This window comes from Harmonia axyridis, chromosome X (assembly GCF_914767665.1).
Source record: "Harmonia axyridis chromosome X, icHarAxyr1.1, whole genome shotgun sequence".
Classification (NCBI taxonomy): domain Eukaryota; kingdom Metazoa; phylum Arthropoda; class Insecta; order Coleoptera; family Coccinellidae; genus Harmonia; species Harmonia axyridis.
The window spans coordinates 12,766,966-12,790,912 of NC_059508.1; the positions used below are offsets into that span (position 1 = coordinate 12,766,966).

At 32.9% G+C, this 23,947-nt stretch overlaps 1 protein-coding gene across 1 annotated transcript; it reads left to right on the plus strand.

Annotated features, from left to right (window-relative positions):
* Positions 1-1,191: 1,191 nt before the first annotated feature.
* On the plus strand, positions 1,192-23,632 carry LOC123686487 (probable G-protein coupled receptor Mth-like 1). The gene is made up of 7 exons (XM_045626660.1): positions 1,192-2,124; positions 16,015-16,284; positions 21,014-21,092; positions 21,146-21,321; positions 22,405-22,543; positions 22,604-22,775; positions 23,050-23,632. Exons 1-7 carry the CDS (start codon positions 1,443-1,445, stop codon positions 23,224-23,226), a joined length of 1,695 nt encoding a protein of 564 aa, XP_045482616.1. The 5' UTR covers positions 1,192-1,442; the 3' UTR covers positions 23,227-23,632.
* The last annotated feature ends 315 nt before the right edge of the window (positions 23,633-23,947 follow it).

The following is a 23,947-nucleotide window of genomic DNA, read 5'->3' on the forward strand; positions in this document are numbered from 1 at the left end:
GGAAATTTTTTTGATTAGAACACCCCCATTTTGTCTCAATTTTCGGATTACTCTAGCTGAGCTGATTCCAAAAATGTATCACATGTTGATTCCAATTGGTACAGGGTGGACAAAAATACAATAGTTTTGTGTGTGTTCATAAAGTAACGCGTAACATTCTTTCTTATAGTTTAATCAACAATATTATCAAAAATACTTATTGTCTAGCGGCAATTCGTTTGAATGTAACACCCTGTAGTTTGTTACATTTTTAGATTAATAAAAATGAGCTGTTTCCAAACATGTTTGGTACTTGTGGTCTAGCAGACAGAATATGAAAGAAATTATTTCTTATCAATTAAAAAAAAAACATAGTCGTATAGTTTTTTGTAAAATGTCATTATTTGTTTAGTAATTTATTGGTGTTCAATGACAGTTTAGTACTACAATATTTTTGGTATTCGTGAATGTTTTAATTATTCAATAATATTATTATTATTACTATCATATTGTATTTTTGTACACCCTGTACCAATTGGAATCAACATGTGATACATTTTTGGAATCAGCTCAGCTAGAGTAATCGGAAAATTGAGACAAAATGGGGGTGTTCCATTAAAAAAAAATGACGGTCATTACTCGAAATTAATTCACCCTGTATATTAGATTATTATTTTAAAATACGGTAAATTAAAATAAAAAATCGACGTGTTTCAGGATTTTTTCTTAAAATGGTCTGTTTAGCTAAAAATGAATTTGTTCCATACTTTACGGACACAGTGTGTAGAAACTTAGAATTCAAGAAGAATATGGAAAAAAGGGGGAAAGCACTGACGTGAAGTCAGAAACTTTTTAATGCTTTCGCGCAAATTGCGCCCTTGGTTTTGACGCATGAATAAACGATCGCTCAACAGCTCCCAATTTAATTTTCTTATACTGTCAAATATCCTACCGCGAACTTCAAATATGAAATACTACTGTTACTTTCCATTTCGCCTATTTATTTTCGTAGACACGATCAATGGGTTTGTTTAATTAAATATTTTGGCAAGCGCAATTGAAGATTTGCAATATTTCGTTTCGTAGAAATAACAGAGCAGGCGGCGGATCCTTTGGCGAATCGGTATTAATAAATGAAACCACGTGCCTGAACAGATAAGCGAGTGCCTGTCTGTACCCTAACAATGGTCCGCCCCTGGCGTCGAATGCCTTTCCTATTCGTGCCTACCTACTTCGTATAAACTGGTCTCTCAAGCTCCCTCAGCGCATAACTTCAAGTTCGACAACGCAGAAAAGGAAACCAGAAGAACGGTTGCTGTTTAAGTTTAACATTTAGCCATTCAGCAGTTGCAGTTATCCATTCACAGTATTCTTATGTTATTTGTGCGCGCTCAGTTTTCAAACGACAGTGGATAGGACTCCCTGAAGATAAAACGCTCAGTGTTTTTTTTTTTTAATGCGATATGGAAGTTACCGGACGTTCAGCCTTGTTTTGGTTATTTTTGTTGATATCCGTACCAAGTTTTCACTGTGCGAAAAATGTGACAATACAAAAATGCTGTTCGCTGAAAGAAACTCTGGACAAAAACAGTTCTTGTTTGAGTACATCCCGCAATGAGTGGAACTTAAAAGTCTACAGTCCGGTCAAAAAGATTTTCCTGCCTAAACATACGATACCGCCAAATTGGCATTTCAAGTACAATTCAAGACCAGATTGCCCTGAACCTATTGTTATTGGCAAGGGTGACGGTGATTACATTGGTTTTTTGAACGGTTCTCTTTTTGTGGTACTGTTTGGGACCTTCGTGCATCCAGCTGATTACTGCATTGATTACAATGCTGTTGAATTGTGCATGTCGAAGAAACCATCAGAAATCAAGAAATGTTGTGGAAGCAATGCCACTTTTTCTATTGAAAAACACGGATGTAAGATTGGAGCTGATCCATCTTTATTGGTTGATGTTATCAAAGGAGAAAAACTGAGCACGGGTTACCCTAGTTGCAAAGGATCTGATGAGATTGCAATAGTTCGTACTTTATTCAATGTCAGCAATTTTTATACTAACGGTAGTTTGTGGGTGCCTGAACATCAAACTCTCCTGCCTCCATCACGATATTGCTTGGAACACATATTAGAACATACAGGTAAGAACAAAATTTTCTTATTCACGTAAATTTTTATATCACTCTTATGCACAATCTCAATGGACGAAGATCATTAACCTGTCTGGGAGAAAGTTGTGTACCAAAAACCAGTTCCGCTCACTCGAAAGAAATTACCACCTTGCACTATGATTAGTATGATTAATTCGGATAATGCGGCATATTCTTAATCTAAAATGAAATCTTATTTTCAAAAATTTTTAAATATTAAAAAAATTCGCACAGAGTTGATCTCGTATATTGTAAACATTGGAATGATGAGAATTCTGGTTGCAGGAAAAACTTTATGATTAATTCTTAGTTTATGTAGGTACTTCCTAGAACTTTTTCCCAAATAACTCCGGTTTATTTTTGGGAATATTAAACCAGAATCAGTTAGAGAAATGCTGAATCTTAAATAAACATAATTATATACGACGGTTCATAGCTCTCGCATTATGAATAGCGAATTAGGTATATCATATTTTCGTTTACATCCATTTAAAAATTAATTTTCTTCCGTCGTAGAAATTTGCCGTAAAATCAATTGCTCTAAATTGATTATTTTTCTATAATAATTTCCAAAAATTAACATATCTATAATAAAAGTATCCTTTGTGGATTATTTATATTCTTTCTTTTCAAAATTCTTCTCGTTGAATTTGAAACAACATAAAAATTGATAATTTTTTCGAGATATTTGAGAAATATGAATGCAAACTTGAACCAGATGAAATATAAAAATCCCACAGTCGTTACTGAAGAAAGTCTTCAACAAGTATATGTGAATGACAGCAGTCATTATATCGATAAGACAATCTCAGATATGGATATTTCATTTAATAAATACCGAAGACAGTATAAAATAATGTATTTCAGTAATTCTATCGAGATATCTGAGAAATATGAATGCAAATGTAAACCATATGCAGATGAAATATAAGCGACTCACAATTGTTATCGAAGAAAGTTTTCAACAAGTATACGTGAATGACGGCAGTCATTATATCGATAAGACAATCCTAAGACAATCCTAAGATGAAATAACAATATCTAAATATTGTTATTTCATTTAATAAATACCGAATAGAGTATAAAATAATGTATTTCAGTAATTCTTTTAAGATATCTGAGAAATATGAATGCAAATATAAACCAAATGAAATATAAACGACTTCCAATTGCTACTGAAGAAAGCTTTTAACAATTATGAAAATGACAGTTATCATATTGAGAAGACTGTCTTGTTAATGGTTGTTTCATTCGATTATTATCGAACTAAGTATAAAATAACAAATTTCAGTAATTCGTTTGATATATCTGAGAAATATATACCTATGCAAAACGACTCACAATTGTTACTGAAGAAAGTTTCAACCAGTATGTGAATGACGGTAGTCATCATATCAAAGAGACAATCTCAGATATGGTTATTTCATTTAATAAATATATAATTATGTATTTCAGTATTTCTTTCGAGATATCTGAGAAATATAAATGCAAATATAAACCAAATGAAATATAAACGACTCACAATTGTTACTGAAGAAAGCTTTTAACAATTATGAAAATGACAGTTATCATATTGAGAAGACTATCTTGTAAATGGTTGTTTCATTCAATAAATACCGAACTAAGTATAAAATTACAATCTCAGTAATTCGTTAAATATATCTGAGAAATATAAATGCAAAACGACTCACAATTGTTACTGAAGAAAGTTTCAACAAGTATGTGAATGACGGTAGTCATCATATCAATGAGACAATCTCAGATATGGTTATTTCGTTTAATAAATACCGAAGACAGTATAAAATAATGTATTTCAGGAATTCTTTCGAGATATCTGAGAAATATGAATGCAAATGTAAACCAGATGCAGATGAAATATAAGAGACTCACAATCGTTACTGAAGAAAGTTCCCAACAAGTATGTGAATGACGGCAGTCATTATATCGATAAGATAATCTCAGATATGTTTATTTCATTTAATAAATATAATATGATTATGTATTTCAGTATTTCTTTCGAGATATCTGAGAAATATGAATGCAAATATAAACCAAATGAAATATAAGCGACTCACAATTGTTACTGAAGAAAGCTTTTAACAATTATGAAAATGACAGTCTTCATATTGAGAAGACTGTCTTTTAAATGATTGTTTAATTCAATAAATACGGAACTGAGTATAAAATAACAAATTTCACTAATTCGTTTAAAATATCTGAGAAATATGAATGCAAATATAAAATGACAAACAATTGTTACTAAAAAAGTGTACAAGATTAATGATAATGACAGTTATTATATTGAGAAGACTATCTTGGAGATGGTTGTTTCATTCAATCAATACCGAGCTAAGTATAATATAACCAATGCTCAGTATTTAGTGCAAAATATCTGAGAAATATGAACAAACCATATGAAATATAAAAGGCAGATTCTTTGATGCTTGAATTGTTTTACCGTAAGCACTCCTTAGAATATCGTGTAACATTCCAGTTTTCTGTGTAGGTATTAGTGTTACAAGAAATTACAGTTGTACATTAAAAGCCTAGCCGTTCCCACTGTTTCCGCTTATACAATTGCAGTAAAATCCTCGCACATCGTAAAAATTATTGCATTCTATTTGCGGAACTGCGGCACCTTTAGAAATATGCGTACCTAGATGCATCCCTAATTCAAGTGCCCCCTCAATAGAGCAAGTAGTAAAATAATTGTTGAGCGTCGAAATTTGTAAATGAGACCTTTATGATTTATTATGGTTGGCTAGGGACTCTTACGAAAGACGCAGGGGGCACTTGAAAGTACAATGTTCTGAAAGTTACACCACCTCAAGCACAAAATTGATTTCTCCCTGAAATGATTCCCTATTGTATAACAGGATAGTTTGCATGGGTGCTCTTGAGGTTTCCACTTCAAAATGAGAGGGAGTTTGACATCGAATATGGCTCATAAAATGGTCTTCACTTATTTATGATTAAATTGAATATCGGTATTGAAATAATATTTCAACTATTACCATTTTCATTTTAATTCAAGTGGTATACCAGATACTCTTGGATTATGGCATGTAAATTAAAGCAATTGATTTGACGTGACTTAGGTATGAATTTACCAAAAATCGAGATTTTTTTACATTTAGTAAACGGATTTTTTGATGATTTTATATAATCTATGAGAAAGGAGGTAATAATAAAACATAGTGTAATACTTGCATTTTTATCAATTTGAGTGAAATACAGCATAGGTACTCATTTTCTTGAGTTATCCATTCCTATGAATTTGCATGTAACAGCAGTAATTTGAAACGGTTCATTTGACACATACTTCTCTGAGAATGTTTGCATCATATTTTTACGGATTATATCTTCAGTATTGAATTTATGATAATGATACCTAGTCGAAATAACTGAAATTGTCAAAATGATCTCAAATCACGACAAAAGAATTTAAGAAAAATGTGGAGATCAAAAGAAATCTATTCACTACAAGCGATTTGGTTTTAAAACAAGGAGTCATTTATTATTCCCGAAACTGTTGGGATAAAAATAAATACAATTCTGAGATAAGAGATTCGACATTTCAGAAAGTTTTATTCTTAGGTATACATAAACTTTTCTGGGAAAAGTCAGTTGAAAATCAACCAAAATGATTCAATGTAGAAAGTTTTAATTCGATGTCTTTCACATCTTGAAAAAAATTAGATGACAAACGATCAAATTTGTTTGATTTTGTACTACCTATTCTAAATATGAACATTTCATGAAGTGGAGGATATTTTCTAGAATAAGTACAAAGATACATTATTCGAAAAAATGAACCAAGAAGCTGTTTCAAGGACTTTGGCCTTGGTCGAATAATTTGTATTTTTTCCTATTGGTTTATTATTTTCAATAACGATTCTTTGAAATCGTTTGAGGGAAAAACCGAAAGTGTGAGACCTACATTTCTAGAACCTCTTGAAATGGATAGGTATAATGCCCAAAACATTCACCCAAATGAACAAACAGATGTAAACTCATACCCTTTGTTGAATATCTTCAAATACTTCAGAAACACCGGGTGGCAAATACATACCCATTTTACCTGTTCATTTTATTATCTCTCTTGTCAATTTTATCGGTTTCTCTTTGTACCTTTCTGTTTTGTACCTAGTTACAAATTCTTATTTTGTTATCGGAAGCCACAGTGGCGAAACTATTGTCGTATTCTCATACTGTAATTTTGCGGATAAGATTATCATTTACACAGTATTATTTTTTTGACATTTCTTATGTCATTTTTGTTCGATAGGTTATGCCATTTGATCATGGAAAGATACACGCTTCAACAACGTGTAAAAATAATTTTTGTCTGGATTTCTCTCTGAGGTCTGTTTTTGATAAAACAAAAACGTTTTTGAATCTTGTATATTTCTATGATTGAATGACATAACGCACTGAACAGAAATGACAAAATAAATGTCAAAAAATAATGCAATATAATCATTTTACATTGTATTATTCCTATTGGAAAACCCTTTATAATTCTCAAAAATTCACGAACAAGCTGCAGAAATGTTGTCAGAAGTTTCATTCAACTCCTTAGTCATGTTAGAGAGTTGTAATGAATCATGGTTTCTCTTGATGTCTTGAATAATGTACCTACCTGTTGTTGATTCCATATGCTTATCAAGATTTCAGTAAACGTTGAGCTTTTGTACAAATAGTTCCATCAGGAATAATTTCTTTTGTGTTCCAATTATTACAAAGACAATTGCTTCGCACTGATAATACTCATTAGAAGAATCTACCATTTTTGAATTCAACAATAGTTTGACGGTAATGAAAGCAAATTAGTTAGGTGACGAAGAAAAGTATTATTTTATCTGATCTTTTTTGGTATTTACTTTTTGTTTAATTAACCTTGATTTGTTTCTTTTCTACAATATGGTGCCAACCTTAATCGGTCACAAAACACTGAATATTTCACACAATGATTCTTTATTTCGTCCTTTAACGTATTTAAAGTCGAAAGGTGTAAAAATAAACGTAATCAATTTGAAAAAATTCCGAAACTATAAAAGCTAGGACCGTCCAACACAAAGTGTTCAGCAACATCGTAGCAATACCTATCTTAATTTAATGATTTGTTGTTGGCAAATTAACGAAAAATTTATTTTTTCTTAATTTGATTCGTCAGGCTTTTGCCTTCATGAATTTGAAAATTTCAGGGGAGGTCATTTTTTTTTTGTTGAACAATTTTCGGAAATAAAAAAGCAATAACTGACGTTCCAACTGAATGTACCCAGTAATAACATATTGTTGCACAGAATTTGTTTTTTCAAGAATAAACAACACTTTCGAGAAATTTGAACGTAAATATTGATTGAAAAAACTTTATTTGTTGATGATTATCCGAGAGAAAGCACTACCTTCTGAACTGAAGGAATTTCTTATTGTTCCATGACAAGCGTGGGAACCTGGGTGTTCAATTCCGAAACGAACAGTGGCGTAGATGCATCTTCTATTCGCCCGATGACGAAAATCATGATTTTTTAAGTTCATATTTAAAAAAAAAAACGTCGTTTGAGAAATTCCAGGAATTTTCTCTGTTGAGTTTACCGGTAAGTATTTCCAAAAGTAATAAAAAACCTTTTTGTATACCCTTATCTCGAATATTTCAACTACCTCTACTTAATTGTTGTACTGAATGTTGGGCTAGTTGTTTGAAAACACCTGGGGATGTTACAATGTAACGAAACGCATTATATTTCAATAGGAAATGAGTATTAGAAATCAACATACATGTATGTTATTAAATTATCATTTAAAATGGGATTTTAACGTTATTTGTTTTGATATTTCTAATGTTATTCATTTTCAATAGGTTATGCCATATAATCATAGAAAGATATACGCTTCAACAACGTTTAGAAATTGTTAAATTATTCCGATCAATTCGGAGGTATTTTTTGAATACTTGAGAAGAATTCATGCAAGACTTAATTCAATTGAACCAAAATGCAAAACGGTGCCGCGCGCGCTCACAATCTATCAACGTGTTAATGATTCTGAGCAGTGTTTGAAGCTGTTAAATTGCAATAAACCTGAATTTTTGCTTCGATATATGACAATAGATGAAACATGGCTCCATTATTTCTCTGCGGAGTCCAATCGAGAGTCAGCTGAGTGGACTGCACACGATTAACCGAATCCAAAGCGAGGAAAAACACAACAGTCAACTGGCAAGGTTATGCCATTAGTATTCTGGGATGCGCTAGGTATAATATTCATTATTACCTCCAAAAAGGCCAAACCATCAACAGCGATTATTATATAGCTTTATGGGATCGTTTAAAGGATGAAATCATTAAAAAACGGGCTCATTTGAAGAAAAAAGGTGCTGTTTCATCAAAACAATGCGCCGTGTCACAAATAGATGAAAACAATGGAAAAATTGCATGAATTGGGCTTCGAATTGCTTCTGCATCTACCGTATTGGCCAGATCTGGCCCCCAGTGACTTTTTCTGTTCTCAAACCTCAAAAGAATTCCCGCAGGAAAGAAATTCAGCGCCAATGATGAAGTAATCGCCGAAACTAAGACCTATTTTGAAGCGAAAGACAAATCGTACTACAAAAATGGTATCGAAAACTTGGAAGATCGCTATAATGTTGAATAACAAAATCGAATTTTGCCAAAAAAAGGTGTTTTACTATGGTAGACCGGGGACTTTTCAATTGGCCTGTTATCTTGTTGTGCTCCTGACTGAATTTTATGAAGAATTCTCGTAATACAGATATCTCATTTGGTGTTCAATGGAATAGACTCGAAATCTAGACAAGCGTCAGAAGATTCAGTACTTTTCACTTATTCCCCATGAAGAAGGAAATGAGACAAGAATCATTATCCTATTATATTTACAGCTTTGTTGAAATGCAATGGAATAGTGTATCTGAGAGGCAATGAAAGCAATCACGATGTGGAAAGTTCATCGTAATTTTGAAAATTATATTCTTCTCCTTTCATTGAAACTCATTCGCAATGGTTGGAACCAATAACAGAACCATTAAAATTCATCGTTGCTGCATCGATTCGTCACACTTGAATTGACCAGGGCATTTCAAATTGCTTAGAAAGTGGAAGTCAACGGAAATGAAGAATATTTTTGTCTATAGATTGTATGAAGTGAAGCGAACAACGAACGTCTTGATCTGAATATTGGATTATTCTATTATAAATTCGGAAGTGTTTATTGAGAGATGAACGTTCAACATTTTTGTATTTTGAAAAGTTTGCTACTGGAAGAAATAATTTTCAGGGATAGGTACAAATTTCGATGTTTTAGCACTACAACTTTTAAACCATAGGAACTAGACAAAATCTGATACCTCATTCTCGTTCCCTTTTTCTGGGAAACTAACAAGAATAGTATTCATTTTTAGCCACCTTCTTTTGTTTTCGAGTTATAAGCGAGAATTGGAAAAATGGCGATATCGAAAAAAAAAATTATATCTCCACTAATACTAATAATAGAGCTCTGAAATTAAAACATCATACAGGCACTTTTTTTCCGAAGAATCCAGTGGCGTACTCATCTTTTCAATAGGATTTTTAATTACGAAGCTATGACCCAAAGTTATGTTTTTTCAAATGGGAATACTAGATTTCTGTGTCATTTTTCAGAAGCTTAATAATAATATTAATAATAAAGTAGGACACTGCTGTTGTTATAAGAAGCTCTATTTTTCTGTGCTCATCAACATTTGAAATCATAGAAATATTGAGACTCTTAGATGGAAAAAGGTTTTTGACCATTTTCTATTATTTATATTGACAAACCATACGATGTTATATATTTTTGAAATCAGGAAAAATTAAGGTTTCAAAAAAAACATAACTTTGGGCCATAGATTCGTAATTTTGAAAAGACGAGCACGCCACTGGATTCTAAGTAAAAACGTGCCTGTATAATGTTTTAATTTCAGAGCTCTATCATTAGTATTAGCGGAGATATAATTTTTTTTCGATATCGCCATTTTTCCAATTTTCGCTTATAACTCGAAATTGTCCAAAAATTAATACTACTCTTGTTAGTTTCTCAGAAAAAGAGAACGAGAATGCGGTATCAGATTTTGTCTATCTCCTCTGGTTCAAAAGTTGTAGTGCTAAAACATGTATAATGAAAAGTTTATTACTGGAAGAAATAATTTTCAGAGATACATTATTTCAACTAGGCTCGAATAATACAAAATCATAAAATTTATAATTTTGAAGTCTCATACTTTCTGTTGTTCTGTGTACGCAAATTTGGCATGGTTAGTTGGGTTGGGCCATAAGTGATTTCAAAGAAATTTCTTCTCAATATACGATGATATTTTGAAGGAATCCTTGGGCCTAATTTGTCATTATAGGTAAATCTACACATTGAGAATGCACTCAAAGTCTCGGACTCCCAGTGTTGTTGCATGTTTGTAGGTAACTACAAATTGAAGAAAATGAGAGTAATTTTCATTGGCATGCAATAATAACCTCTGTCTATTGGACTGTTCATAGTTGACATTCATTAACCCAAGAATATTTTAACAGATAATTGCAACTCGCAGAATCATGTTGTGAATGACTGACTGAAGTGGATTTATAATGAATTCTAGGTACTTTGAGACAGGTTCTTAGCTGGTACCATATAATAAGAAGATAAAAGATATGATTAACAGCATCGATTATTATTAAAATCTAAATATTCATATTTGTTACTAATTCATTGTATACAGTGGTATTCACAAGTTGAAACGAAGCAGATTCTTTTGGTTTCGAACAGTGGCGGCACATATTGGAAATCGGATAATAATGTAAATTCTGGCTTTGTAACACTGAAACAAACAAGCAGTTTCCAATAGCTATTCAATTATTTTTTCTCTTATCTTAAGAAGATGATGAAAAAATTTCAATCCATCTTAAAATTTAGTTTCAAATTTTTTGAAATTCTTGAATTCTTTTTTTTTCAGCTTTCTGAATTCGATGTAATATCGGTTTATATTTTCAAGATAAGGGAAAAAGGACTCTTTTCTGTTTATGGTTTGAAATAATGTGTAGGTAGTTATGGGTTTCTAATGGGGTTCTTAACCAATGGATTATGTTTCGAAATCCCAATTGTCCTTAGATTATTTAACATTGTTATCTTTCAAATGAATGTGTAAAAGGTTTTGTAAGCTTTATCGCGTTCAGTCTACCCTTCTATAAGCTTCCACGTAAAAATATTCTACCTGGTCCTGCATAAGTATAGCCTAATATACATTAAGTTTTCAACTGGACTATAAAAATCCTTTCACAGGATCACGTCTTGACAAAATGAAAGATAATCCCTTCAGTACTATCATTCTTATGGTACTAATTACCATAATGGGCTGAAATGATTCCTTTTGTCGAAACCATGTCAGAGCCGGAAGTTACGTTATTTGTATTTATTAAGTTTGTTCTGCCTAATTCGTAAGTTTTTAATACATGAGCTTAAGTGGACGGTAGGTGCTTTTGGTATTATTATTTCAAATAATCTTTGGGATCACTAGAGGAAAAAATTAAGTCCCCTTTTTAACAATTTACGTTTTGGAATGTGTAAAATTGTCGGAAACCTCAAAACGGACAACGAAGTTTGTAGTTCTTTTTCTCTAGAATCCTTTAGCCGATTTCAATCGCTATACCGCATTGATCCTCCCACCTTGAAAAGAAAATTGAAAAGCTCATTTCTTGTGAACTTACAACAAATGGCCATGAAATTGAAAACATACATTGATACTAAAAAAAATTTGTCGCAAAGTTATAGCACTTACTTTTGAATATATTGATTTGAAGCAATATAACAGCCCATAAAAAATTTGCAAGTTCTGTAGAAAGCCTGAACTACACTGCTCAAAAAAATCATGGACATCTCAAATTTATTCTACAACGGAAGGTGTTCTCCATGATAATTATATTTATCAGAATTATGCATGCATATGTTACCCACTTTCAATGTTTTTCTTCAATACAGATGTTTTTTCCCAGCAGGAATAAAAAAAGATGAGATTATCAGATTTTGAATGTATTGGCTCCATTCTGAAATCAGTTGTTCTCGATCAATTCTAGTGATCAATAGTTTTTCTTTCGTTTGATTTTCTACACTCGATCGCTATGCAACGCGAAACACGCAATTTGACCCAAGAGGAATGTGCCCAAGCGGTAGTTTTGCGAGAAGAAAGGTGGACGTACACAAGAATTGCAGAAAGGTTTGGAGTTTCCCATACAAGTGTGTCCAGAATGTTGTAGCGATTCAGGGAGACAGGTATGAATGTCCGAATACCAGGACAGGTAGACCACGGGTAACAACTGCCATTCAAGAACGTTACTTGAGAGTTTCTTCGTTGAGACAACGGTTTGCAACCGCTCGCCTCCTTCAAAATCATCTTGAGCAAACTCATGGGGTGCAAATTAGCACTCAGACAATAAGAAATCGCCTCAGAGAATATGATTTAAGGCCTCGTGTCGCGGCAAGAGGCCCAGCTCTTACCCCAGCCCATCGAAGGGCGCGTTTGGATTTTGCGAGAGAGCATATCCATTGGAAAGAGACTGATTGGGAAAGAGTTCTCTTCACAGATGAGTCTAGATTTTGCCTCTACCATTGTGATCGACGTTCCCTTGTATACAGACGTCCACATGAAAGATATGCTCAGTGCAATTTCCTGAATACTACTGGTTTCGGGGGAGGATCGATTATGGTATGGGGTGGAATATCTTCGACTGCTCGCACAGACCTAGTGGTCGTTGATAATGGAGCTATGAATGCTGATAGGTACATACGGAACATTCTTGAAGAGCATGTAGTGCCATTTGCCCCATACATTGGTGAAAATTTCATTTTTATGGACGATAATGCCAGACCCCATCGTGCGCGCATCGTTCAGGAGTACCTTGAAGAGGTTGAAGTCTCTCGAATGGAATGGCCAGCAAGAAGTCCAGATCTCAATCCGATTGAGCAGGTTTGGGACAACCTCAATAGAAGACTGAGAAGTTCAGAAAATCATCCAGCTAATCTTAATGACTTAGGAATCCAGCTCAGAGAAATCGGGGAAGGATTAGATCAGAACATTTTAACGTCACTCATTTTGAGTATGAACAGTCGTTGCCGAGCTGTAATCAACGCAAGGGGTGGAAATACCAAGTATTAAATCACTTATCAGCATTCCAGTATTTTAAAAATTGTTTATTTCTTTTCTTTCACATAAGATTCGGTGAAATCCTGAATTTTTCTTCCCTTTGATGTGTCTTGTTTCGTTCAAAACCTTCTCGAGAGAACATGAAAAATAAGTTATAAAGTCAATGTAGAGTTAACTTTCATTAAAATTGAGATTTTCAGAATGTGCGTTAATTTTTTTGCGCAGTGTATATTGGTTTTGTATAAACCTTCAAAACATTCTGACAGAGCACTCCAATGGAAATTCCGAATTCTATTCTCCAATTTTATTAATAATACACATGTCCATGTGTATTGATTTTTATTCATTATGGATTGAAAGATAACACGTTGTACATTGCAACTTCTTCAGATGTTTTCACGGCTACACATTGAGTACACACAACTTTTAAGTAAACATAGTTGAAAGTTTCGAGATGAGTATACAAAAACGTTTGGAAAAACCCCACTGGTTTTCTCGATAGAAATGAATATGTCTGGTCAATATCCAATAAATTCCCGGAACTCTTTCAAAGATTCATCCCCAAACTTTTCAATAAGTTCAACTTCAGACCAGTATGTTAAACTTTTAGATGCTATCGCAATCGATGATATAAATATCGCTTCAATAGTACCCATTTTCTTGTGAGAAATATTTTCTACATAAATCGTATATTGAATGAATAACAGAAAAAATCTCGAAGGTCATTCGACTCCGCTGAATAAATTCTAGATTCTAGATAACGGTTCTTTGTATTGTCTTCATTTTCAACTCAAGAGTAGTTGTATTACCTTTAACGTCAATCATTTTGTTCCGTTAATTATGAAGACTAAATAAATGAATCACATTGTTGTGAAATGGGTCAGTATGACGCTCAAAAGTGTTTGAATATTTCCTTCTAATAACCCAATTTCCCAGCATTGTGAAATTTTGGATAGTATGCTTAAATAATACTTTCGTTTTCAAAAAATATATGGAACAATCTGGATACTTTATAAATTGAGAAAACAATACGTAACTATCTCTATAGAACATACAGGTGTTCCTAAATTGGAGATACAAAGGAAAATGAGAGATTGTTTGGATAATTTTAAGAAAAAAACATGTTGAAAGTTTTGTTTTCGAGATACAGGATGTTTCTTTAATGATTTTCACTACAGATATGGTTGAAATTATGATAGATCACTTGGTTCACTTTTTCTTTCTTGGTGATTACATAGACCACAAATCGTTGTTTAATTTCGCTATTTGTATTTAGGTTCTATGAAAAAATATTCATCAACTGGATGTTTCAATCAACTTGATGTTTTTACTAATTCAGGTTTTTCCTTTTTTGAAAAGTTGCAGAGAGTCGTTTATGGATTAGTCACGGCATTTTGCAACAATCCATTATTTCATTCGTTAAGAATGTAAACAGAGTAGTTGTTTCATATTGAATGCTTGTCATATACCTAACTATGAGCAATGGTGTCAAGTAATTCGTTGCGAAATATTCCTATAAGGTGGAATGTACTGAACGAGCTACTATTTTAGAATATTTTTTTTATTTCTACGTTTTTGGTTCATAGATTAGGCCAATTGAAAAATACCCGGTCTGATGCACAGATGGCGGAGCTATTCTTAAATCCATATGATTTTCAGTTAGTACCAATCTTCAAACGATACGTGTCAAAATTTGACAGCAGTCCGACCATTAGTTAGTGAAATATTCCGTTATGAGTGTAGCTACTTTTGTTATTTGGAAAAAGATGAAAAAAAAAAAAGAATGTCGTGTGCCCCATAGCGTTATTGGATCGTTTCAAGGATGAAATCGTTGAAAACAGCCCTATTTGAGAAAAAAAAGGTGCTGTTTTATCAAGACAATGCGCCGTGCCACAAATCAATGAAAACAATGGCAAAATTGCATGAATTGGGCTTCGAATTACTTCTGCATCCACCGTATTCGCCAGATCTGACCCCCAGCGACTTTTTCCTGTTCTCAGTCCTCAAAGAAATGCTCGCTGGAAAGAAATTTAGCGCCAATGAAGAAATAATCGCCGAAACTGAGGCCTATTTTGAAGCGAAAGACAAATCTTACTAAAAAACTGGTATCGAAGAGTTGGAAGATATAATCGCTGTATCGCCCTCGAAGGCAACTATGTTGAATAATAAATTCCAATTTTGCCAAAAAAATGTATTTTACTATGGTAGACCGGGGACTTTTCGATTGATTTGTTATTTCGAAAACTGTTTGAGTTTTGAAAGATTGTTGGGCAGAAAGAATCAAATGAATCGGCAGCTTTTTTCCCCTTGCACAAGCCCTAAAAATAGTTTTCGAATTCTCAGAATTCTGTTCTATTGTTTTCATGGAAGATACACACTTTGATCAATGAGTTAAAGGCAAGGTTGATGTCAATAAATCATTATATTATTAAATCTGTTCACGATTAATCAGATTCTAATTGATATATTCATCATATTAACCTTCAAAGGTAATATCTTCGTCCTTAATCAATATCTGAATGACCAGTTGCCATAATATCTAGATCTCATCAAGTTTATCATGTGCGTTTGTAAAGAGAAATATATACATAAACACTCAATGTCGAATTTCAGTGAAGCAAATCAATTCCCAATTCGTTGTAAATTTTGAAAATATTTGAATATATTCCAAAATTTTTTGTAGACGACAATTCAATCTATTTTTTTTTTTTCAGACAAGACACCAGGTATCATAGGCTGCAGGGAGGATTTATTTCTAGAAAAAGCTGACGACGTGAGGTTTATATTTTATCCTATTGGACTAGCATTGAGTACGGTCTTTCTGGCTGCTACTCTTGCTTGTGGATTTCTTCTACCTGCCTCACATCACGTGCTTCATTGGAGATGCCAAACAAATTATGTTTTTTGTCTCCTCATCAGCTTCACTGTACTTTGTGTGGTTCAACTACAGAGCAAGATAAATTCTAACTTGTGTATCATTTTTGGTGAGTAAATACATATTTTCACAATTCCTTTTTCCAATAAATTTTCGTTGGGACACCCTGTATGAGATGTAATTGCTTATGTCAATGCTGTCGGTAATTTTTTCTATATGAGAGGTTTCCGATCTCAATAAAATTCGGCAAGAACATTCGTATGATTATTTTTTTTTCTCAAAACGATTCAAAATGTTTAATATTGGAATCATGGAATTTTGCAGCTCCAGCGAAATATCTCAATAATACCTCAGAACGTTAAATAGTTTTAAAATTAAAATGGGAGATAATATCGAGGTTTCAATAAGCAGAAGTAGTCCAGATGCCTGCAGAACTTTTAAACCTAGCGATTTACGACAGCTCCTAAAATTATATTATCCTTCATTGATCAGAATCCGTTGAAATATATTCATCAACATCAATGTCAGAACGGAAATACATAAAACCCGAAATGATTGCAATAAAGTTGTCTGTAACGTTTATAAAACTGACGGTTTATGATTTCGAACCTCTAAGATTATAAGCACTTATTGAAATTATCCATTTGATCGTTTTTGCTTCTTTTCACTGAAATCATTCTTATTGATTAAATATCCAATCAGCATGAAGAGGATAATGTCTTTTATTTCTTCCTTTAACGCAAAATATGTCGAAACATAAAAAACATATACTTTATCATATAAAAAAACTTTGAGGAGTAGAAACAATATAATACTAAAGAAAAAACAAATTTTAATTTATAACTCCAAAACTGAGATCTAGAAATTTGCAAAAAAAGAATTATGTGTTTTCTTCAATTTTTTTTCAAATTTTATTACTTGCTTTTTGTCTTTATGTTTGGTGTTCTCGGACTGAAATTTCATTGAAATAGATCCAGAAAATTGTTGTTTTATTAAATTATTCATTCCAAACGTAAAATGTTACAATTCCAGAGAGTTGAAATATTTTTTCCTCAAAGATTATAAAATTAGGATTAACAGGAAGCAAATATTGCTAGATTGCTACATATATACAGGGTGATTCACCGGGATGGCCTATTAGACGTTTATGGAAAACTAATCATAATTTTGATCTGAAAATTTGCATATTGAGGAATGAGACATTGATCTTTCTCCCTAAAATTATTCAGATCTCTACAACTTTCGCTGGTACCTGAAACAGACGACTACTTCCTTATTTCAAATGGTAAACCCAGTATACTATTGCATCATTTGATAGCTTTTTTGACGACAATTACGAAATTATGACATACCTTGGGTGAAAACTCAACGATTCATGGTTTACTGGGATTCTTATGAAAAAAATTGTGGCGATGAGGACTCACATTTTTTCAAATTTTCCGGCAGAAAAAGCTTTCTTCGAAAAAAATTTTTTTCTCTTTTGATTTTGCAAATACGATGTATTAATAGACTGTTTGCGGTTTGGACCAGAAATGTATAGGGTGTTTATAAGAAGATCATGAACTTGGACAACTCAAATTCATCAAAACTCAAGATAATTATCAATAATATACTAGGTGTGCCATTTGAAATAAGGAAGTAGTAATCTGTTTCCGGTATAACCGGAAGTTGTAGAGATCTGAAAATATTTTAGGGAGAAATCCCCAATATGCAAATTATGATTAGTTTTCCATAAACGTCTGATAGGCCATACCGGTGAATCACTCTGTATTCAAAACGCATTCTGATAAATGTTGCATAATATGGCGTTAAGACAAAGGGCTTCATCACCAAAATATTGAAGAATAACACGTCCCTTGTAAGTAGTTATATCGATCTTTTTTTTTATTTATACACGTGTGGCAATATGACTCAATTCATGACTTGTCATTAGGAAAACGTGTGATAACATTACTTCACTATTTGGAAACGAAGAAGATATTCAAAACAAAGGTCTGAATAGGAGTAGTTGTATCAGTTCATTAAAGACCTAATCGTGTCTTATTCATTAAGCGATACTGTTAGTCTTCATTTACCATTGAACTCAACTACTACGATATGATTCCAATGTATATTGCCATAAAAAAGACGTTAAATTATCAGTAACTAATCAGGTGGCACGTGTGTTAAAGCTTTATATTTGCATTATTTCCGATATACAGTATTGACAACTATACGTCTCGACATTATAAATATCCAGTGTTAGAAACAAAGATGAAATCGCATTAAAAATTAATATGAGGATTCAAAATTTTGGGCGTTTGCATAATATGGCAACATCGACTGCAGATTACATTGATAAAAAGGTTTTATTAGGTAAACAAAACTATGATTTGATCTGTTTAGAGAACACACTTCATAGGCGTTGTTGTCACTTTGTGCAGTCGTAACGAAGCGATTTTACCATTTTTGCGAACTGTATTCCAATATTAGGCGCCGTGTCAAAAATCAATGAAAACAATAGCAAAATTTCATGAATTGGGCTTCGAATTGCTACTGCATCCACTGAATTCACCAGATCTGGCCCCCAGCAACTTTTTCCTGTTCGCAGACCTCAAAAGAATGCCCGCTGGAAAGAAATTTAGCGTCAATGAAGAAGTAATCGCCGAAACTGAGGCCTATTTTGAAGCGAAAGACAAATCGTACTAAAAAAATTGTATCGAAAAGTTGGAAGATCGCTATAATTGCTGTATCGCCCTCGAAGGCAACTATGTTGAATGATAAAATCGAATTTTGCCAAAAAAATGTAGTCAAAGTTCAAGACCCCTTGAGTGTGAGGACTCCCTGTTCATCACTCTTCTTTGTTCTACGCCACTGGATAGCCTGTATATTTTACTGCGAGCCAAAGACAAGCAGTAAATAAGGAATCCGAGTGTTTATCTCTTGAAATTCCATTTTGATTTTCAGTATTAAATAATTTCGCACATGTTGAACTAATATTTCGAGAACGACTGCGTAGTAAGAGGAAATATATTAGTGAAATATCCATTTCCAGGCGCCACATTATCAGAAATAAAATTCGCTAAAAACACTTCTGTCGATTCCCTTCAACTATTAATTATATCACATGGTTCAGCTAATTTTATTCACAACATATGTTTTTAATATTTGGATAGTGATATTGGCTATTTTTGAATAACCTATATATTACATCAGGCCTGAGTAGGATTGAATGGAGCATAAAATTATTGTCTTCGCGAGAAATATGTACCGAACATAATTTACGAGTTTTCTTTGCCCTACATAAATGCAACCACAAATATAACACCGATGTTTACAGTGGCTGAGGATGTGGCAGGAGAAATTGCAGATCCATGTGCACTCGAGCTATTTATACTCATTGAAGATGAAAATCTTTCGGGCTTGCAATTTGAAAAATGCTCAGGGCTTTCAAACATTCCACATATACACGATATCCGAAAATAAACCTTTTAGAGCAAAAATAAATTTCGAAATACGAAACGTTGTTTACAGATCTGCGCAACTACAACTGTTCCAATAATGAAGGAAAATCAGGAAAGCACTGACCTGCGGTCAGGATCTTTTGAGTACTCGCTCATTCATGCGCTAATGCAAATTTAAACCTTATATTATGGATTTCATCCATAATATTTTCAAGCTACCTGTTGAAACTAACGGGCCAATTGAAAAGTCCCCGGTCTACCATTATAAAACACATTTTTTTGGCAAAATTCGATTTTATTATTCAACATATAGTTGCCTTCGAGGGCGATACAACGATTATAGCGATCTTCCAACTTTTCGATACCATTTTTGTAGTACGATTTGTCTTTCGCTTCAAAATAAGCCTCAGTTTTGGGCGATTACTTCTTCATTGACGCTGAATTCCTTTCCAGCGAGCATTCTTTTGAGAACAGGAAAAAGTCGCTGGGGGCCAGATCTGGTGGATTCAGTGGATGCAGTAGCAATTCGAAGCCCAATTCATGAAATTTTGCCATTGTTTTCATTGATTTTTGACACGGCGCATTGTCTTGATGAAATAGCACCTTTTTTTCTTCAAATGGAGCCGTTTTTCAACGCTTTCATTTTTTAAATGATCCAATAACGCTATATAATAATCGCTGTTTATGGTCTGACTTTTTTGGAGGTAATCAATGAATATTATACCTTGCGCATCGCAGAATACTGATGCCATATCCTTGCCAGCTGAATGTTGTGTTTTTTCTCGCTTTTGGATCAATGATGTTTGATTTTCCTAGTACAGACCCCGGAAACTCTTCATCAAGCGAAGATTTTGCTACAACTGTATTTTTTCCCTTCATAATTTGTATGAAACTTGGTATGAAAATTGTCTACTATTCCGAAAATATTCATTTCAGCTTGAAAATAGTCTCCTTGGATTTTGGAGACAAGAAATCAAAGGGGGCCATATGAAAAAACATCAATATATGTTCAATTTTTCACGGGGTTAAATTTTAAAAGAGGAAATAATAAACCACAGTGCAAAATTAGCAGTTTTTTCACGGGATCAAATTAAAACCAGTTCATTTTTTGTATTATCACTTGAGCTGAATTAAAAATTTCAATTTTTCCTTCGAGATTCTACTAGAATAGATAGGGGTCAATATTCTCAATTGACACCCCATAATTACCTAGCTACGCCACTGTATAAATACTCATTTTGCTATATGTTCGCAGCTTGTGGTAATGAACGATTACAAAATATAATGGCAAGCAGAACAAAACTACCCAACTCTCAAATTTCAATGTTCACAAAGATTTATTTCTCTCTGGGTAAAAGAATAATGTATTAACTTTGTATCATTCATACTTTTCAGCTGTGACAATACATTTTTTCACCCTCTCCGCATTCTTCTGGCTGAACACAATGTGTTTCAACATCTGGTGGACTTTCAGGTAAGCTGAATCTCAACCCCAAACTTTTCTTTTCTGATTTCTGTTATTTTCAGGGATCTGCGTCCACAAAGTATTGAAAAAAGCCAAGAAAGATGCAGGCTGAGACTTTATAAACTTTATGCTTGGGGTATTCCTTTTGTTATTGCTGGAATTGGAGTTATACTGGATTCACTACCTGACAATGATTTAATAAAACCTAGGTTTGGCGAGAATGCTTGCTGGTTTGGAAGTAAGTGCAGTTTAAATTTTTTTTTATTCTTATGCAGCTCCACACAACTCCAAAATATAAACTTAAAATTATAGAAGAGAAAAGGTTTCAGTTTTTTCGACTTTAAGAGTTCATCATTGACAAAATATGTCTAACTGAAATAGCTGAACTCAGTAGACTATCTAAATATCATACATTTTATCTCGATTCACTTGAAATAAAAAATTCTGGAGAATGGTTCTTATCAGTGCATGCCCCCCAGGTAAAGAGTTGTTTAAGAAATATTTGCTTCTGAAAATGTAGATAACAGTCTCCAACTTCCTGTGAGGATCTCGATTTATTATAAAATATACGTCTGGGTTCAGATACACAATTTTCTTATTATATCTCTTCAGTGCTCTCCCAATATTATTTGGTTCGATAAGAATGTCTTCTTGATACGTTTATCTGAATTTATTTATCAATGGTATTTATTTAGGAAGACCATTGCAGCAAATAATTCCGAGAAACTGTATAATACATTGAATACGGTTTTCAACGCCGATCTCAATGTTTTCTTTCGAATAACTTCGAGAAACGTTTGAATTGTGATAATTTTTTTATTATTTCTCATAATAAAACAATTCAACCATTGACATTTTTATATTTCAAAAATCCATTGAACATATGACTTTTTTGGAGAATCTCATCAAAAAAGCTATCCAATGATGCAATAATATACTGGGTGTTCCATTTGAAATATGGAAGTAGTCGTCTGTATAACCTGGAGTTGTAGAGATCTGAAAATATTTTAAGGAGAAAAATCATTGTCTCAAACCCCAATATGCAAATTTTCAGCTAAAAATTATGATCAGTTTTTCATAAACGTCTAATAGGCCATCCCGGTGAATCACCCTGTATAAGTTGATAAAATATTTCATCTAGAGGTGTAAATCCTATTTTGTTGAAATTCTTCCGGTATATTTTGATATGCTGTTCGAGATCAGATATCACCTTCACATCCTCACAAATATATGTGAGCTATGACTTAGACTCAAGACCGAAAAAAAATTAACTAAATATTCCATAACATATTTAATTAGAGATGATTATCTGTTTTTTCAGGCGTAAAGGAGAAACTTCCTTTTTTCAACGCTCCCATAGGACTACTCTTGACGATAAATCTGATTTTGTTTATATTAACTGCAAAGGAACTCACTTGTGGTTTATGGAAAAGGGAATTAGTTAAGTCAACAACAGAAAGGTATGCATGTCTAACTTCAATCTTTCTAGTCGAATACTGAAGATTATAATATTTTTTCAGGGCTGCTTTGGGAAGAATCTGTATGAAACTTGTGATAGTAATGGGTGTAACATGGATAACAGATGTTCTCTCAGATGCATTGGGCGGTCCTCAAGAGATGTGGTACATATCGGATATTTTCAACAGTCTTCAAGGTGTTTTCATCTTTATAGTGATTGGGTGTCAACCACAGGTAAATTGATACAAAAAAAAACTTTCGACAGAGAGTGACTTTAAAAAAATCTTTATAAATTCCATCGCAATTTTCTTCATCATTATTATTTGCAGCTCCCCTTAAGTTCATGGGAAATATAATTTCATATCATAATATTTAAACGATAACTTCAATTGTGTAACAATATCCATTTGGACTGGAGCTAAAATATATAATGAAGCTCTTATATGACAAAATTACTTTTAATTCCTCTTATTGCATAAAGTAAAATTCATATAATGATCATTTTCAGGTGCTGAGTGCTGTTAAAAGACTGTGGTGCTTCAGAGACCATCACGAGAATGGCACTGCTGGAACTTCAAACCACCATTCTTCCACGTTTCAAGGATTACAATCTTCAGGAGACACAGTAACCAATAGCATCACGAATACAACAACCAAATCAATTCCTGTAGAAACCATTTGTTGAGGCTGAATATGTGAATCATATATTTATTTATTTATTGTTATTTATATTTTTAGTATTATTAATTTCGTTTATGACTGCAAGAAATTTTTGTTCCTAATGGGACATGTTCGAAATTTGTGAAATGAACCTATTGTGTTCGAAACTGAATTTAGTGATATCTGCTCTGTGAATGTATATTATACTGCTATTTTTAGAGTATTAACGATTTTATTTTATTTATTTGTATAAAAAATCGTCAAAAGTCATGGAATGAAGATGTTACCAACTCAGTTAATGTATTTTATATAATAATTGATTTGTGGAAGAAGTGGAGGGTTAGACAAATCAAATTGAACCGAGATATCTGACGTAATTAATGTATAAAATTGAATTTAAGTTGTCAATTCGTAATAAATCATTTCTGAATTTTCGTCTAATTTATTATCCCCTAGGAGTTCATCATGAAATTTCAGTCTGCATAATCTCACAGTTACCTCCTTCATGGGTGAATACATATAGAGTTATCTATCGTTACAGAAACAAAATTGCATCTGGACTGATAATTTAAAATATAACACCTTGTGTCAATCTAGATTACGTTCAAATTTCCACTATTAGTCTTTTTTTCTATGGAAAGTTTCGAATTTCGACACATTTCAAACGATAAAAAAAGCCACTATAAAGTCTCTAGTCAGTACTCCATTTTATGTTTCAGAATATATCTCTTAGATATATATATATA

What these genes read in the sequence shown, in the direction of transcription:
- LOC123686487 (XM_045626660.1), top strand. Translation starts at nt 1,443, where the DNA reads ATGGAAGTTACCGGACGTTCAGCCTTGTTTTGGTTATTTTTGTTGATA. An exon ending in AACATCTGGTGGACTTTCAG is followed by an intron (nt 21,093 to 21,145) that starts GTAAGCTGAATC and finishes TGTTATTTTCAG; the next exon opens with GGATCTGCGTCCACAAAGTA. An exon ending in GTTAAGTCAACAACAGAAAG is followed by an intron (nt 22,544 to 22,603) that starts GTATGCATGTCT and finishes ATATTTTTTCAG; the next exon opens with GGCTGCTTTGGGAAGAATCT.